The following is a 19762-nucleotide window of genomic DNA, read 5'->3' on the forward strand; positions in this document are numbered from 1 at the left end:
ACAAATTTATTGTCACAATTAGGGCCAAACTAGACATTATGTTTAACATATAACCAATATGGGGACTTACAGTCAGATGATAGTAAGTTTCCCTTGAGAATTGAATTCCCAAGTGTATGGATCCTTGATTTGGACTAGAATCACAGTGTGTGGGAGGGAAAAGATTTCAGCCTTCTCCCCTGCATCACTTTCTCAACTTGAAACAGCTCTGGGAATTCCTATTTGTCCTTTTGGGGGTCTACATGTGTATTGATGGGCTAGATGTTACATTAAACACATGACACTTCAAAGGAGCTTGCAGTCAGATAGGAAATAGGGCAAATAGGAATTCCCAGAGCTGTTTCAGGTTGAGAAAGTGATGCAGGGGAGAAGGCTGAAACTTTTTCTCTCCCACACACTGTGATTCTAGTCCAAATTGCAATAAATCACTCTTCCTTCTTACATACCTTTTCTTGAGCAGATACTGGCTGCAGGACTCGATATCTCTCAAAAAACTCAGCAAAACTGTAACGAATTGGATAACCAGCCTTCCTAATGCGAATGGTTTCCATCATCCCAGAATAGCGCAACTGTCGGATGCAGAGTTCTCGATCAAACAACTGAAATTAAAGGAAACAGCAAAATTTACCATATAAACAAACTGTGCATGTATCACAGACAAGAGTGCTCCTGCCTGTTTTTTCATTCAATCTCTCCCCATATGTGCCCTGGAGAGCACTGTACTCTGCAGAACAACATCTCCTGGCAGTCTCCAGTCCAAAAGACGTCCGCTTAGCCTCTACCAGGGTGAGGACCTCTTCTGCTCCGACTCCAGCCTGGTAGAACATGCTCCCATTTGAAATTAGAGTCCTGCAGGACTTATTACAATTCCACAGGTTCTGTAAAATCAAGCTATTCTACCAGGCCTTTGGTTGAGGTGGCAGACGTCCAACCTTCTTGGCTTTCCCTGATCACCCAGCTCGCAGTACTTACAGTGCCTGTTAGAATTTGCCCTTCCCAACAGAAGCCAACAGAGCTTCAGCAGCAGGGTTTGAGTTCAGCAGGAGCTCACAGGAGCACAGCTCCTAAACCTCCAACCAGGGTCTACATGCAGGGGGGGAGTTCTTTCCCTGCTGCACACAGATCCTGGGGCGTATGCAAATGAGATATGCTACTGAGCTCCTGCACCTTTTTTTTCTACAAAACAACCCCTGATTGTCAGAATAACTGATTGCTATTAATTACCATCTATGTTAACACTGTATATAGAGTTGCCAGACCCCTCGTCAGGGCATGAGTTCCCCCTAATTTGGGGGTTCCAATCTGGCCAGTGGGAGAAGCCCCACCTCCAAACAGCCCCTCCCAAGTCAACGTCATCACTGCTACATCACACTGAAGTGACGTCATTACACTAAGTGCATCACGTGGCCACACTCTACCATTTTAGCCAAAACTTGCTCTGCCCTTGTGTGTGTGTAGATCTGTGATGATCTGACTGAAAACAGCCAAACCATCTTCATATGGATGTGTTATAAATTCCTACCCACATACATCATTGGTGGAAACTATCAACAGGGAAACCGTACAAGCTGTCCCTATGTGGAAAACACCTATGTATGAGCTGAATCTGATAAATATCTTCATTATGTTGCATGCTAATTTACTGCCTATATGTATGGACTGGTAAATTCCATTTCATTGGCTCTGAGGTAGTGTGTGTGTACATTAAAGCTCATATATTGAATAAAGCTTTGTTGGTCTTAAAGGTGCCACTGGACTCAAGTTTGGTACTGTTGCTGTTTCTCCAACATGCTCCTGGTATGTTCCCCCATTCTCCAGAACCAACTAAGTTAATGACATAAACTATTACTCTAAGCTTCTATGCCTGTAGGGATTATCTTCCTTGCTTCTAGCAAGATTAAAATTCAGTGACGTGTTGATTAAAACACAGACAACAATTTCAACAAGGAATGGGCCATATGCCAATCAAGCCCCAATTCAAATTATGTGACTTGAAGAAGAAGAAGATGATATTGGATTTATATCCCACCCTCCACTCCGAAGAGTCTCAGAGCGGCTCACAATCTCCTTTACCTTCCTCCCCCACAACAGACACCCTGTGAGGTGGGTGGGGCTGGAGAGGACTCTCACAGCAGCTGCCCTTTCAAGGACAACCTCTGCCAGAGCTATGGCTGACCCAAGGCCATCTCAGCAGGTGCAAGTGGAGGAGTGGGGAATCAAACCCGGTTCTCCCAGATCCGTTTGATGCCAGTGTTCCCCCTAAACTGAGTTAGTGTGAGCTAGCTCACACTTTTTTAGCTTCCGGCTCACACATTTTTGTCTTAGCTCAGGAAAAATGGCCCCAGAGCAAGCTACTGTATGCAGTAACTCACAACTTTAATGCCAGTAGCTCACAAAGCAGAATTTTTGCTCACAAGACTCCATAGCTTAGAGGGAGTACTGCTTGATGCCTATCTGCCAGTGACACCTCCAAACCCCACCCCAAACGCTAAGCATTTTTTACTTGTTGCTATAAAGTTCTTACTAAGAATGCTGGAATGGATGTTGATGGCTTGAATGTTTTTGTACATGCCAAATCCAGTATTTACATAGTTAAATTCAAGATATGGTGAGATTTTGCCACTCAATGGATCACTGATTGGCAATGAGGAGGGAGAATGGAACTAGTTGCATATACATAGTCTACGTGAACACAGCCATCTGGCATGGACAGAGGTCTCCAGAACATGCTGTGAGATGATTATTGGAAACAACCAAGCAAGGTACAAATTCAGAATGAACTAAGGGACCATTCTCATCTGTCCCTACATACTTCACTTATTTTAATTTGCTTGTTTGTTATTACATCTATGTTCATATATTTTTATATACCTGGATTGGACAAAACGTCAGAATTTAAACAAATAACATAATTAACTAATTATATGCACTCCTAAAAATGAGTCACCTCCTCCCCAAACTGGAAGACACTGCAGAAAAGAGTGGTCTACGTATTTTAATAGAATATTACCATTGGCTTCTTGTGGTCATTGGGCTTGAGACAGCGAATAAAATATGGCTGGCACATACTCAAGATTTTCATTAGCTGCTCCAGGGATTGTTTGAACTGACCTCCTAATGTAGAAAGGCGTTTGATAGTATCTGCTCCCTGTGTCAAATAAACAGAAGTGGCTTGAATACTAGTTTAACATCCATAAGTCTCTTAATAACAGTGCTATCTGGAAAGAGAAACAGAGATGGCAGCTTTCCCACATTTTTACTGCCATAATCCCCACCTTTCAGGGCGGTGGTGGTGCTGGTAGTTCGGAAGCTTTTAAAAAAATGGAAATGGACATACCATTATGCCTACACGCCCCAGCTGATTTTTAAAAAACCCTCAAAAAGCTCCCTGGTGGCATATGGGGAGGGGGAGAATTGCTATCATATGAACTGAAGCAAAGAAAACATGTAGGGACATGTTATGTAGGGACAACTGGAAAAATCCAGAAATCCTGCCCACACAACAGCCAGCCTCACATTGCTCTGATCTTTTCCAAAACAATGTATTAAAGCAGAATCGAGAAAGTTTGCAGAAAATGATGCTGCAAGAAAGCAGGAAAACCCCAGAGTTCCCAACAGAATCAAAGCTAGGAGAAATCTCCCATGAGGAAACAGCCTCTGCAACATGTAACTATTACCCCTCCTCCCATGTATATATAGAATCATATCTACAATTAAAATATTACAGCATTTACAGCATCAAAGACTTGATGGACAAATGGAAATATCAGCAACTGCATAAAGTGTAAATTAGCCTTTAGCCTTTCTCAACTGATAACTTAATATCACTAAATCTATTGGTTTGTATATGAAGTACTACTGCCCTCCTATGGCCCTGAAACACACAGAAAAATTAGATGATCCTTTTACAGGACCTGCTAATCTAATTTCATAGAGCTTGCATATATGTCTATGCTGGACTTAGTCTTGTAGTAAAGTAGATGTTTGAAATTCTTTAAACACAGAGCAGAAAGATAATCTGAGTTACAAATCAACATTTAATATAATACAGTCAACATCGTCACAGCATAACACTGAAGGCTGACAGAATTGTGGGATGTCTATCCAGTTTGTCATAAAAGTTAAAAATAACATTACATAGATGATGGTCCCCACCTCAGCTCTAAGGGAAGGAAGCTATTATTGAAGACTTCATCGGAGATAATTTTTTGTGCTAAAGATATCCTCTGAAAAATATTGTTTGTTTAATCAAAGAGAGCAGTTATATTTGTGACTGCTTCTTGTAAACAACTTCAGTTTTACATTGTCTTGCCTCTGGAGCAAGTAACAGGAGAAACCCTTTCCAGCAACACATAAATCAGCAGTTCTAATTCTGTGAATTCATGTCCCTTACTACATTTTTATAATTGTTCCATACAGTTCCTCTTTGTTCTGAAGACATTCTTTGTACATATGCATTCCTGTACATATGCATGAATGATAGGATTGTGTTTCAGGTTTAAAAATTAGACATGGATGGGCACAGTGATGTACTACTTGAGGGAAGAAAGACAGTGCTGTCCACAGACTCCAAGGGACAAATCAGTGCCCCTTGGGTCAGCCACATACTCTCAAATTGATCGAACTCACAGAGTTGTTGTGACTATAAAATGGAGGACAAGAGAATGATGTAAGATACTTTGGGTTTCCATTGGGAAGGAAGGTAGAGTATAAAGGAAGTAAGGAAGCATGCAGTACAGAATGTGTAAGCTTGCCAGAGTCCTAGGATCCTCAACTAATTTGTCTCTTAAGGGAATTCTTCTCCCTCATATTTAGGGATGCTGCCTGAAAGCGCATGCATGTTTCTCAATAACTCCACAACCACAAAAGACAACAACATGAGAGCCCTGGTTGGTAGGGGGCCACAACAGAAAATGTACATGTACAGGCAGTTCATCTTGCCCATTTGTAGGGTGGCACTCACAGAATGCCCTGCTCAGATGAGCAAAGCTATTATGATAGAACAGCACCAAAGGTGGTCTTGTAGATATAAGGGTCCAAGGCCATGAAGGACTTTGTATGGGATAACTAATACCTTAAATGGAACCTAGTAACCGATGGGCAGCCAATGGAGTGACTGCAGAACTGTACTTGTTTAGTACCTGACAATAACTAAGATGGCATTCCGTACCCACTAGAATCTCTAAGCTGACTTTGGAGGAGACTTCTGTAGCATGCATTACAGTAGTCTAGTGTCAATGTTACCATGATGTGGGTTCAGGGGACCAGATTGGCCAAGGTACAGGTCCATCTTTCAGGCTAAATTAAGTTGTAAGAAAATGGGTTTTTGGAGCTACATTAACTTCCTTCTTCAGCAGTAAGGTAAATTTATTTTTGTATCCCGCCCTCCCCCGCCAAAGGCAGGCTCAGGGCGGCTCACAGACATGGGACAACCATGATTTCAATAAAATACAATCGAGACAAAGGCAGATTAAAATACAATTAAGTTACCGTTATAGATTAAATTAAAATAGATAAAACAGTTGTTATAAGTTAATAGTTAAGGTGCTACAGTTCACGGTCATGTATAAGATGGCTAGGTGGCTACAAGTCAATTTAGCCGGGTTCTATCTTAAAAGCAAGCTGAAAGAGGATGGTTTTGCAAGCCCTGCGGAACTGATTCAAGTCCCGCAGGGCTCGCACCACCTCTGGGAGTTGATTCCACCATCAGGGGGCCATTGCTGAAAAGGCTTGCTCCCTCGTTGTTTTCAATCTAGCCTCTCTTGGCCCAGGGATTTTTAAAAGGTTTTGAGAACTAGATCTCAGTGCGCTCTGGGGAACATATGGGGAGAGGCAGTCCCTAAGGTTGGACCCCAGTAAAGTTGGACCCCTAGGCTCTTAACCAAATCAGCAGGGGTCAATTGAACCCCACTGCAGGTGAGAACCATAATATCCTTCCCAACCAGCATTACTTCTGTCTTGTCAGGATTTATTTCAATTTTTTAACATAAGAGAAGCCATGTTGGATCAGGCCAATGGCCATTCCAGTCCAACAGTCTGTATCACACAGTGTCCAAAAAAACAAGTGTCATCAGGAGGTCCACCAGTGAAGCCAGGACACTAGAAGCCCTCCCACTGTTGCCCCCTCCACCACCAAGAATACAGAGCATCACTGCCCCAGACAGAGAGTTCCATCAATATGCTGTGGTTAGTAGCCACTGATGGACCTCTGCTCCATATGTTTATCCAATCCCTCTTGAAGATGTCTATGCTGGCAGCCGTCACCACCTCCTGTGGCAGTGAATTCCACATGTTAATCACCCTTTGGGTGAAGTAGTACTTCCTTCCTTCAGTTCTAATCTGACTGCTCAGCAATTTAATTGAATGTCCACGAGTTCTCATATTGTGAGAAAGGGAGAAAAGTACTTCTTTCTCTACCTTCTCTAACTCATGCATAATCTTGTAAACATCTATCATGTCATCCCCTCAGTTGACATTTCTCCAAACTAAAGACCCCAAGAATTTTAACCTTTCTTCATAGGGAATCATTCTAGTTGCCCTTTCCTGGACTTTTTCCAAAGCTATATTATCTTTTATGAGGTGCAGTGACCAGAACTGTACACAGTACTCCAAATGAGGCTGCACCATCAATTTATACAGGGGCATTATGATACTGGCTGATTTGTTTTCAATGCCCTTAATAATTCCTAGCGTGTTGGCCTTTTTTATTGCAGTTGCACACTGTCTCGACATTTTCAGTTAGTTATCTACTACAACCCCAAGATCTCTTTCTTGGATCTACTCCCATCAACAGAAACTTGGAGACTCCTGTTGATGCAGAATATCACAGCTTGGCTATTTAATTCTAGTGAACAGGCAGCAACTCAGGACCTCTACTAAATCACCAAGAGATTTGGACAAGCAGATATAGAACTGGGTGTTATAAGAATATTGTTGACAGCCAAGTGTAAAACTATGAATGATTTGTCCTATGGGCTTTACAGAGAGATTGAATAAATTCCAGTACCTCTCCTGTTCTCCAAGAATTCTCAAAAATAATAGCCAGAGGCTCCACCCTGTGGAACTCCACAGGACAGGTCTTACACTGATAGCAACTGGTCTCCAATGGCAAGCCTTTGAGTCTGATATGTGAAGAATGATTTGAATCAGTCCATAGCTCATCCTTTGAAACCTACTTCTGTCTCCAAATGTCTCAAAAAGATGGTGCAGCCCACTGTATTAAAGGCTGCAGTTAAACTCAGTAGGAGCAACAAACAGGCATGGCCTTTGTCTATGTTCAGATGGAAGTCATCAGCTAAAGTTGTCTCTGTCCAATAGCCTAACCTGAAGACAAACAGAAAAGGGTCCAGAGCAGAGGAGTTATACAAGAAGGTCTGGAGTTGGTCTACATGAAGAAATACATTTTTCTTTGGAGGTTTGGGAGCTTGAGTCTTTAATCTGCAAGGCTCATCCTTGCCCGAGGGCTCTTGGCCTGGGGGTTCTGTATGAAGGTGGGTAGTTCCTCATGAGTAGTGTCAAGGGGCAGTTGGTGGTGGAATTTACAGAGAAGTCGATAAAGAGAATTTTGAAATGGATTGCAGCAGCATGGCTAGTGAGGGAGCAGAGGCAGTGTCTAAAAGAGCTTGTGGGTATAATTTCTGAACCTCTGGCTATTATTTTTGAGAATTCTTGGAGAACAGGAGAGGTGCCGGAAGATTGGAGGCTGGCAAATGTTGTCCCCATCTTCAAGAAGGGGAAAAAGGAGGATCTAGGTAAATACTGACCCATCAGCTTGACATCTATACCGGGAAATGTTTTAGAACAAATCATCAAACAGTCAGTCCTGGAACATTTAGAAAGGGTGGCTGTGATTACTAAGAGCTAGCATGGGTTACTCAAGAACAAGTCATGTCAGACTAACCCAATCTCTTTTTTTGAGAAAGTGACTACCTTGCTGGATCGGGGGAATGCTGTAGACATCATTTATCTTGATTTCAATAAGGCTTCTGATAAGGTTCCACATACTGTTCTTTTTGACAAGTTGGTAAAATGTGGTTTGGATCCTGTTACCATTAGGTGGATCTGTAACTGGTTGACAGATCGCACTCAAAGAGTGCTTGTGAATGGTTCCTCATCCTCTTGGAGAGGAGTGACAAGTAGAGTGCTTCAAGGATCTATCCTGGGACCTGTTTTGTTCAACATGTTTGTAAATGATTTGGATGAAGGAATAGAAGGAATGCTTATTAAATCTGCCAATGATACTAAATTGGGAGAGGTTGCAAATACAGCAGAAGACAGAAACAGGATACAGGACGACCTTGACAGGCTGGAAAACTGGGCTAAAACCAATAAAATGAATTTTAACAGGGATAAATGTAAATTTAAGCATTTAGGTAGGAAAAATCCAATGCATGGCTATAGGATGGGGGAGACTTATCTTAGCAATAGTATGTGTGAAATGGATCTAGGGGTCTTAGTGGATCATACACTGAACAGGAGTCAACAGTGTGATGTGGTGGCTCAAAAGGCAAATGCAATTTTGGGCTGCATCAACAGAAGTACAGTGTCCAGATCACATGAAGTGATGGTATCGCTTTATTTTGCTCTGGTAAGACCTTACCTGAAGAATTGTGTTCAGTTTTGGGCACCACATTTTAAGAAGGATATAGACAAGCTGGAACGGGTCCCGAGGAGGGCGATGAAAATGGTGAGGGGTCTGGAGACCAAGTCCTAGGAAGAAAGGTTGAAGGAGCTTGGCATGTTTAGCCTGGAGAGGCGGTGGCTGAGAGGTGATATGATCACCATCTTCAAGTACTTGAAGGGCTGTCATATAGAGGATGGTGTGGAATTGTTTTCTGTGGCCCCAGAAGGTAGGATCAGAACCAATGGGTGGAAATTAAATCAAAACAGTTTCTGGCTCAACATTAAGAAGAACTTCCTGACAGTTAGAGTGGTTCCTCAGTGGAACAAGCTTCCTTGGGAGGTGGTGGGCTCTCCTTCCTTGGAGGTTTTTAAACAGAGGCTAGATGGTCATCTGACAGCAACAAAAATCCTGTGGATTTAGGGGGAGGTATTTGTGAGTTTCCTGCATTGTACAGGGGGTTGGACTAGATGGCCCTGGAGGTCCCTTTCAACTCTATGATTCTATAAACCTCAGGGGAGCAAGGAGGAAGTTCTCTCCTTTGTGCTGGGCCCATGAGAGCAAACAGAACTCTTAAATGAGGCACCCATTTAATCATATGCTTGCCTGAAGAGCTGGAGCTGTAAGGCAATGATAACTCTGTAGAGATTTGTAACTTTCTATGATAAAGGAGTCTGTTTTATCCTATATTTTAACAACTGATAAGGCATGTATAGAGAGAGGAACAGAAGATTTGCTTTTCATTCATTTCTTTTAATCCCTTGCTCAATCTGGTGCCATGCTAAAAGTAGGCTTGTGAACATTTTCTTTTTAATAAATACTTTATAACTTTTGATGCTGGTAATAATTCCCTGTACCACATAGACCTCCACCATTTTGGAAATGCTATTTTAAAAAGAGAAGGCCAGTAGTTGGCAAGCGGCTATTCCTCCAGGGGTGCACAAGGAAGTAAACAGTCTGTTGAGCTGGTTCCTCTCTAGGCCACTTACCTGCCAAAAGCAGGAGGTGCTGGGCAATGGGAGACACAGAACTTGGAAGGGAAGCTGGCAGCCCTGGCCCTTCCAGTGGGTAATCCCTTACAATGGTTAGGTGGTGGTGGCAGGCTAGAAGAAAGAAATAAAAGCCTCTCCAAGAGTTTGGAAAGTTTGGAAAGTTTGAAGAGTTTGGTGGCACCCAAGAAAGAAATAAAAGCCTCTCCAAGAGTTTGGAAAACTCTGGAAAGCAGGGTGAAACAGGGCCTGCGGCCAGAGCACCTCAGTGCTCATTTCACCCCAGTCTGCTATTGCTGTCTCAATCTCTTTGCCGAGAAAGGGCAGATTACAAACTAAGCAGTAATTGGCCACACCACTTTTCTGTAGGGACTTTTAAAAATTAGTAGATGAATAATTGCTTATTTGAGTGGCTGAGGAGACGTGAGTTAGTGATTGATTTATGACAGACACCAAGAGCTCATTGATGTGCTCCTTATGGACTTCAGCAACTAGGATGGGCAAAAATCCAGGGCACAAGTAGTGGCCTTCATAGATACCAGGATCCTGACAATGTCCATCATGATAATGGGGTCAAAATGGTCTATAAACAGACCAGACAATGCATAGACATTTCTTCTGACAGATCTGTGTTACAACTGGCATCAAGATCAGAGTGTATTTACAATCTATTATTAGCAAAAAACTTAGCAAAATATTACAACTAATTATTTGTTCCTGAGACAGAAACAGGTGCGGTAGCTGTATTGGTCTGAAGCAGAAGAACAAAGTTCGAGTCCAGTGGCACCTTGAGGACCAACAAAGTTTTATTCAAGGTATAAGCTTTTGTGTGCACACACACTTCAGATTCTTAAAGGTGCCACTGGTCTCAAATTGTGTTCTGTTCCCAAGACCATCAGAGTTCAGCAGCAGCTGCACAGTTTTTTGCACTTGTGGAATGCTTACCCCCATAAATATATGTCCTTTGCTTTTGTTCAGCCTTTTTGTATTGTATCCCCACATTTTCTCTGCAGTTTACTTTAAAAGTATGTAATATTTTTGGAATATCAGATTAATACTGTTACATTTCACCAAATATATAATACACGTTCTCATATTCTCAATTTATTGTTGTTGGGTTCACCATTTTCTTTTCTATATTTTTGGTGGTATTTCCCCACCCCCGCCACTTTGTGTGTTAAAGGGACATGAACAATCTTAAGGTTGCTCCTTGGCAAGATATAAATGGTTAGAAGTTTTTCAACAGTTAGTACAACCCAACAGAAGCTGGAATATGGACACTGAAATAAATAGGAGCCACACAAAATGACAGATGTTACAGAAATAGTTAGAGCCAGTTGGTGAAAACTGTATAAAAGCCATTGCAGAAGGTCTTTAGAGGTGATCCCATGGTCTGTTGTGGTAGTACTTCCCTAGACCACTTACCTGCCCAAAAGCAGGAGGTAATGTTCTGGATTGCACAATACCACAGCGGGACAATGACTGATGGCAAAAGGATAGCAGAGGATAGGATTGTGAAAGAACAAAGAGTGAAATGAGCAAACAGATAAAAGGAAATGCAGCAAGTTAATTCTTCATGAGCTGCGCAAAAGTACAGAACATTGCTCTTACTGGTGCTGAATCAAAACTAATGCATATATGGTACTAATGGGGATTTTTTTTTAATCTGGGAAAAAAAACAGATTATGTTGTATTCACAGAACAGCATCATTTTATGTCAAATCCCAGTCCTAAACATCACACCAGTGTAACACTAGGGTAATGTCCCTACAATACCAGTTTCATTGCAATGCTACAGGGTGTTCTACCTGGCACAGTTGGAGGTGATCCCGCAGCCATCCTGTGACATTAGGCTAAGAGATGATGACTGCTTTAGGATCACCCCATAGGATTTGAAGCCAGATCTCTCTGATCCAACCCCGAACTATATTTAATATACCAAATTGGCTCAAGGTTTATATACCCTCTGTTCTGATTTGCCAGGGTTGTAGCATCTGCACTGTCTGGACCCTTCCTCCTCAGCCAATGTTTGACAGTAGTAGTCAAGAATCACACTTACCTCTCAACTATAACATCTTAGAGGTCCAGCATATACTCCCACATGGGCTAAGTGTGATGGCAATTGTCAGATAAGCTATTTATTTCCCCTTTGTATATTTATAAGCAGAGCGATGTCATTGAATTTGGCAACCCAGAGTAGTGTGCCAAGGTAGGCCAACTCGTATATTTGAATGAATAGTGCTTTTTCTGTCTTAATAATGACCCCAAAGATATATTCTTTCAGGTATCACTGTTATGAGGTAACACTGCAATCACTAACAGATGCCACCACCACCTCCAGCAACAAGGCAAAGTAGTGAACATAACCTGCTTGGGAATTATTATTATTAAAAATGTATATAGCATCTGAACTATAGTGATTTAAGATGCAGGAGACAAATTATAGCTAGAATCCGTATGAGACTGGAAAGGGATCAATTACTTTTCAAACAAGCATAAAAAGACTGACCTTGAAGGTGGGATCAACTCCAAGGTGCCTGATGCTGCCACGCCCAAAGGAAGCAACATTCGCTGCTGCATCTACCTGGAAGATTTGCCTGAGGAATTTGTTTCTGGATGAATGAACCAATTGCATTACATCAGAACTAAGCATGTCACGATTTTTTTCAAGAAATCCTATGAATAAAAAACAAGAGAAGTTAATATTTTCCACCAGATACTGACTCCAGTTTAATGCTCAGCTCATGTCCTCTCAGTTCATAATGTCACATATTCTCTTCACACCAATAACTTCCTTTTCTACTTCATGTAAATTGATAATCTACAGAATAGAGCTTTAGTTAAGTAATGGAACAGCTGTTTGTAATATATTACAAGTACATTACTAGTAATCAGCAGGGTACATAACAACCCTTGGAAAGGAACAATCTTTGAATTGAAGGATGACAAGCAGCTCTTACCACCTTACCTTTAGACTGATAATAAACAATACCAGCAAAGTGACTGATTCCAAAGACTGTGTCGTGGACATTTTTAGGTGCAATATAGATTTTGCTTCTGCCATGATGAGAGTTAATTTTGTTTAACATGGTAGTGTCAGTGCCCTGGAAACAGACACAACATGCAATGAAATAAATTTACTCTTTCTCATGTGCTCTAGGAAGTTCCAGGCACAGAATCTGGGAGACTGGTTGAGAAGACTGGGACAAATGTGGGGGACATATGGATTTTGTAATGTGTACTTATGAACGTATGGGATACAGCATGTGACTGTCACTTGAGCAGGAAATTTGTAAAAACTTAAGCAGCAAATTTGCAGAAATTTGTGGATACTTCTCCTTTGGTAGTGTAAAATCAAAGCCAATTTATGACAATTCCATAGGGTTTTCAAAGTGAGAGACATTCGGAGGTGGTTTGCCATTGCCTGTTTCTGCTTTGTGATCCTGGACTTCCTTGATGGTCTCTCATCCAAATACTATTCAGTGCCAGCCCTGCTTAGCTTCTAAGGCCTAGGCTATAAAGATCAGGGCATTCCTCTACTTATACAAGCAGAACTGCTTCTGCTCATGCAAGGGTTTCTTAGAAAAATATAAGAACAGCCTGCTGAATCAGACCAGTGGTCCATCGTCCAGCATACTGTTTCACAAAATGGCCAACCAGTTGTTCTAAAGGACCAAACAAATAGAGCACAGAGGTCAAGGCCCTCCCCTGCTGCTGCCTCCCAGCACTGGTACTGGAGATTTGCTGCCTCTATAAATGGAGGCTCCCTTCAGTCACCATGGCTAGTAGCCACTGATGGACCTCTCCTCCATTAATCTGTCTAATCCCCTTTTAAAGATACTTATACTTTTAGCCATCACTACCTCCACTGCTAGTGAATTTCATAGTTTAATTACTCATTGAGTAAACATTTAATTTTGTCCCTCCTGGACCTATTTTCCACGTCTGCCTCCAGATGGCAGTGGATTTGTAGATTCAAAGGACCCACAAAAATCCCTGTGGGAGCCCAGAAAAAAAAAGATGATGCTCACCTTAGGGAACCTGCTTTCCTCATCAATGAGTGACAGAATATTCATGGGTTTGAGTGCAATCACTTCTAAGGCTGTATAGTTATCAGTGAAATCAATGTGGTTCCAGGATATGTGCTCAGCCAAATATTCTTCCTGCTCCAACTTGAAGACATGTTGTACAAAGAACTGCTGGAGATGCTCATTGGCAAAGTTGATACACAGCTGTTCAAAACTGTAGGGAACATTGGACAATTTTTGATAATGATTAAGTTTTAGAAAAAAGAAGAATATTAATTTTTGTTTTTATTAGTTAAGGGTACCTTTAAATATTAGTATTTTAAGTAAATAACACCGGCGGGGATCAAGTAACGGGGGGAGGAGTGGGTAGAAAGTAATAAATGGGATAGATAAAAGAAGTTATTAATGCAAGAAATATAATTTGTTACCATATGTTACCAAATAAAATTGTTTTAACAGAAAAAAAAACCTGTAGGCAACCATCAACCACAAACATCGCTGTTATGTTAGTGTTATACAGGATCATTAATGTTCTCATTAAAGTCTAGATAGTGCCAGTTTGTACTCAGCTTTTCAAAATGGTATAATTTGTGACAATGACCACTGTGTAAACTAAGGCTGTGATCATTTATACTAAGTATTGCCCTTTCAATCCACTTTCAATGCACTTTCCAACTGGATTTTACTGTGTGAAATGGCAAAATCCAGTTGGAAAGTGCATTGAAAGTGGATTGAAAGAGCATTATTTGGTGTGTGTGATCACAGCCTCAAAGTGACAATGTAAGATCAAGTCAATGCTCAAAAACTAGCAATTGCTAGAGTCAAGGTAGTCTTGGCAGTTGTGGATTAATTTATTCCTTTACAGATTTTAAAGAACCACTAATGATTCCAGGAACTTGCCCAATTCAAATTTATATTTCAGTATGATGATTAATCAGTATAAATCAACATGTATCATCCTCAGTGTAGAGATTTATTCCCTGAATAATTCCTAACAATAGTAGTGGCTAAAATCTCCTGCCACTTAGAAGGATGCAGTTAACATTCCCCAGAAAAATTAACTAGGAGTGACCATACCTGTTGGTATTAAAATTTTCAAAGCCAAAAATGTCTAGTAGTCCAATGGACCTGCAGATTTTCTTGTTGTCTTGTGAGGGTGGCTTGTAGATTGCAGCATTGATCTTATTCACTATCCACAAGAAGAGGTATCCATAAATCCCCTGGAGAAGGGTTCAAAAGCTCTTTAGAAAACTAATCATTCCACTATCAATATATGAATGTCTGATATACTGGGGAGGGGGTTGTTCATTGGGCCTTGCCTGGGCTTCCAAGTTTTGGCCTCTGCTGAACAAATGGTGCCTCAGTATGGGGATAGCATAAGGGTTGGGCTGATCTACCCACAAAGCCTTCTCCTGTCCTTCTCTTAAGCTACTGCCTCTTAAACCTCAGAGATACACAGCCACCTATCTCCCACTTGCTGGTCTTTTATGGACGCAGCCTGGGATTCAACCAGGCTCACAACCCCACCCCAACTCATCACAAAGGAGGGCTGTCTTTGCAAGGAAAAACTCTACCTCCCTCTTAAAGTCCAATGGACCTGCAGATTTTCTTGTTGTCTTGTGAGGGTGGCTTGTAGATTGCAGCATTGATCTTATTCACTATCCACAAGAAGAGGTATCTATAAATCCCCTGGAGAAGGGTTCAAAAGCTCTTTAGAAAACTAATCATTCCACTATCAATATATGAATGTCTGATATACTGGGGAGGGGGTTGTTCATTGGGCCTTGCCTGGGCTTCCAAGTTTTGGCCTCTGCTGAACAAATGGTGCCTCAGTATGGGGATAGCATAAGGGTTGGGCTGATCTACCCACAAAGCCTTCTCCTGTCCTTCTCTTAAGCTACTGCCTCTTAAACCTCAGAGATACACAGCCACCTATCTCCCACTTGCTGGTCTTTTATGGACGCAGCCTGGGATTCAACCAGGCTCACAACCCCACCCCAACTCATCACAAAGGAGGGCTGTCTTTGCAAGGAAAAACTCTACCTCCCTCTTAAAGGGGCCTCCAGCCCCCTCCCACCTCACAGTGGAAACACTCATCAGGTGAAGCAATCATGGCCATCGGGCCTGGGGCAAGGTCCATTCCTGCCAATGGCCTTGGGCTTACTCCAGGGGCCATGCTATTGCTGTGGAATCCTTTGGGATGTTGTAGTAGAATCCTGCAGGCCCAGTGGTCTAGGGCAGGGTTTCCCAAACCTTTCTTTCCTGTGGCCCAGCTATTTTTACACTTCTCCTTCGTGGTCCACTAAAATTTGGGGGTGGGGCCAAGAGACTTTGGGGGTGGAGCCAGAAGACAGGAATTATATAATTTCCTGTAGTGTCAAGGGCCAAATGATGTCACTTTCGGGGCACACTGAACCAAAACTCCACCTTTTCCTGTGATGTCGCTTTCAGAGCACTCCCCCAAACCTGCCTCTTCTTCTGAAGTAATTTCATTTTCAGAAAAATCTCTCTGAAACTCATGCTGAGCCAAAATGGGGGTGGAAAGTGGACGGTCCTCTCTTTCCACTCCCACACCTGCACGCACCTATCTGTTTGTGTGTTCTTCTCCAGCTTGTAAGCACTCCTAATGCCCATGTTCAATCACCTGCACCACCTACACACCCCTTCCTCAACAGCACTGGCCAGTGTATGCAGTTGGGAGTGCTGTTGCCATTGCCATCAGGAATGAAAGCACTGTGTATCACCCACACTGGGCCCTGGCAGCTGCTCTACCTCAAAATATGCTGAAACATTTAGTAGGCTCTTCCTTCAGCTGCTACTACTGGAACCTTGACTCAAGCTATAACCAAGCTTGCTTGGTTTCAAGAAAATCTTTTGACAGCTATTTTTCATACTTTTCTTTGGTTGAAACACTGGGAAATTGCTGTGAAAGGTAGCAGAGAATTGTACTGCAATTAATGAATTAATTTCCAGTTATATGAAGTTCATACAAGCTTTTCTGTAGTTATCCCCAAAAGGATATTTATGAGGGGCCTGCAGCTTTTTACTGGCTGTGTTTCCCATGCCTTTAAAAGCAACCTTTTTTGCAGATATTTAGCCAGTGAACTTCTTTCATCCTTTTTAATATCTACAGGAAGAGTTTAAAAGCAGGACCAGTAAAATGGTGCCAAATTCATAGTACCATCACTTCCAGTGCTGTTGATATATACTGCAGTAATCTCCAATATCTTTCTGCCCCACACCTTTCATACTCACTCACTCACACAGAAATCTCATAGAAAGGCCAGCTGGCTACAACTGGGTGTGCCAACTTTTCATTGGCAGAGCTCCTATGTCTGCAAAAACAGTATGATGAACAGAAGCTTCATCCAGTAAAAATAGAAGGAAAGAAAGAAAGGGAAAGAATGAAATGGAAGGAGAGAAAAAGAAGACATGGAAAGAAAGAACATAAGAGGAGCTATGTTGGATCAGGCCAGTGGACTATCCAGTCCAAAATTCTCTCATACAATGCCCAAAAAGCACCAGAATGTCCACCAGCGGGGCCAGGGCACTAGAAGCCCTCCCACTGTTGCTTCCCCCCCTCCCACCACCAAGAATACAGACAGAGCATCACTTGCAGAGAAAGAGGGGGGGGGAGGAGGAAAAAAAGCCTTTCTCACCATCAGATGACCCCAGCCAGCAACAATTCTGCCCAGGGGTTGTTTGGTAAAAATAAATAGCTACTGGAATGCCCACTCCCCGCCCCTCCCTGCTGAAAAAAACACACACACCCTTCTTTGCTGCCCAGGCCTCCCAGGGAAATCTCCCCAAAAGAGCATACTGCAAGTCACATGAAAGTTCATACCTTGAAGAACGCTTCATGGGTCTAAAGTGCCAGTGGACTCCAGCTTTTCTCTTAAACACTGGGAGGGGGGGAGAAGGAAGGAGAGGCAGCCCAGCTCCTCTCAGCACAACACAGAGATGAGGGAAGGAAGGAAGCCAACAGAGCTCAGGCTTTGCAGTCTGTGTCAGACTTCAAGGCTAGCTTTTTTCTGCACAACAGAGACGGGGGTAGGAAGGAAGCCAATGGAGCGCAGGCTTTGCAGCCTGTGTCAGTCTTCAAGGCTATCAGAGCAGAGGTCATGCTTTGCTGGAGGTGGGGCTAGCTTTGGCTTTTCTTGTGACCCGGTAGTGAGGCTTCTGTGGCCCGGTACCAGGTCACGACCCTGCAAATGAGAAACATTGGTCTAGGGCTTCTAAACTTGGGGGAGGACCTCCACCGCTTGACAAGGAGTTGTCTAGGGGGCACTGGATGGGTGTGGGTAAATCCAGGACCACAGGGCAGGGTCCAGACACGGTATTTAAAAAGTGACATGAACTATGAAGGCCTGAGTCATGGATAGAAAGAACTAAGAAATGTATTCTTCTTGATCTTACATCCCTGTAAATAAATTACTTAAGACTTTTTTATCAGATCGAACAAAGAAGCAAATAGGACATTGTTTGCATGTTTATATCTTTAAACAACTATTACTGGTGCTAAGATTGTTATAATTAATACATTTATTAGGCTTAAAAAGCATTCACAACTCTTAGTGACCATAACTGAAAAACACACACAGAGAGAGTAGTTGAGTTCCTTTACCTTCACAAAGGCATCTCTCACATCAGCAGCTTGGGCAACATTTAAGGGCATGGAAACACTTTCCCCTCGAATGATGATGGAATGATTTGTAAGACTATTGTGGAGTTCCCTAGAAGCCACCTAAAGAAATTAATATTAAATTGGGTCACTTAACACAAGTGATGCATGGGGGGAAGGAGTGCTATCTGATTCAGAAGAACAGATATTAAGAGACAAGAGAAGGCAACAAAACAAAACTATCATCATGAGAATGATCTTTGTCAATGATAACACAACAAACCACCTATCAAAACTACTAGACATTTTTGCATTAAAGTTTTTTCATAGTCCAACATCCTATTTCCCCCCAGAGGCCAACCACATGCTCCAAGAAGGTTCATAGACAGGTCATGGATGACTATTGTGTCTCCCAGCACTGGTATTCAGAATGTTACTGTCTGTGAACATGAAGCTTCCATTTAACCATCACGGCTCTCTTCCATGAGTCTGTCTAATCCCCTAAAGTACACTAAATTAGTAGCCCTCACTACCTCCTGTAGCAGAGAATGCCACAAATTAATTATGCTTTAGATGAGTGATTATTCTATATCAATGCCTATGAATTCTAGTATTATGGGAGAGAAAGAAGTATTCTAAATGAGTCCATATCATAGATTTATAAAACAGCATTAAGATATGGGCCATTTTGCTTTTGATCTCTTTCCTAATAATCTCTAGATCAGAATTTGCTTCCCCCACCCCCCAACACATAGTGAGAACATTTTCATCAGGGTATTCATGATGACCCCTACATTTCTTTTCTGGCACCCTAAGTTAGAATCGACACCATGTAAATTAGGATTTTTTGCCAAGTCTAACTCAGAAAATATCTGGGGACTTTGGGGGTGGAGCCAGGAGACTTTCCTATTCCCAAAATAAATACATAAAAATACAGCAGTGCAGTTCCCCTGAATACAGCCTTCATTTCCTCATACCCAAGCAGCCCATATCCCTGTACACAAACTCTCTCTCTCACACACACACACAAAGAGAAAGAGAGAGCAACCAAAATAAACAGTCTACAATCCCACACTTGTGTGGTCTCACTGGGGCAATTTACTCATGAGTTGCTGAAGTTCCAAGTTCTATCAGACTAACACAGGGAAAGCAAAGGTTCTAGTTCCTCCTTTACTATGCAAACGACTTCTAAGAGGATTGTGAAACAAACGGAGGGTCTCTGGACTGCTACAGCTTCACAGCTAACTGGAAGCAGCCATCTTACTCTGCCAGCTCACCCAACCCCCATTCAACCTGGCTGGGTTCTATTTAAAGGCACAGACACATCATACAGAACACAAGCCTTTCCAAAGTTCCTCTAGTTCTAAAGTGGAAAGGCAGGTGCTGGCTGTGGGGGCAGGACTCCCCCCCCCCCGCTGGCCAGCTGACTGGGGGCGGGAAAGAGTCTGCAAAACTGGGGGATCCCCTGCTGGGACCTGGGGATTGGCAAACCTAACCAGTGTAC

General features: G+C 42.3%; 1 protein-coding gene across 1 annotated transcript in view; it reads right to left on the minus strand.

The window, feature by feature from the left end:
* Window positions 1-19762, minus strand: part of MYO7B (myosin VIIB) — a 93086-nt gene that overhangs the window by 63828 nt on the left and 9496 nt on the right. The window contains exons 8-14 of the mRNA XM_060242684.1: window positions 18262-18381; window positions 14715-14857; window positions 13641-13851; window positions 12578-12713; window positions 12119-12285; window positions 3011-3148; window positions 447-599 (exon numbers count right to left, since the gene is read on the minus strand). Coding sequence (XP_060098667.1) covers window positions 447-599; window positions 3011-3148; window positions 12119-12285; window positions 12578-12713; window positions 13641-13851; window positions 14715-14857; window positions 18262-18381 — 1068 coding nt within the window. The remainder of the gene's footprint in view (window positions 1-446; window positions 600-3010; window positions 3149-12118; window positions 12286-12577; window positions 12714-13640; window positions 13852-14714; window positions 14858-18261; window positions 18382-19762) is intronic.

Source organism: Heteronotia binoei, chromosome 6 (assembly GCF_032191835.1).
Source record: "Heteronotia binoei isolate CCM8104 ecotype False Entrance Well chromosome 6, APGP_CSIRO_Hbin_v1, whole genome shotgun sequence".
In the NCBI taxonomy this organism is placed as follows: Eukaryota; Metazoa; Chordata; class Lepidosauria; order Squamata; family Gekkonidae; genus Heteronotia; species Heteronotia binoei.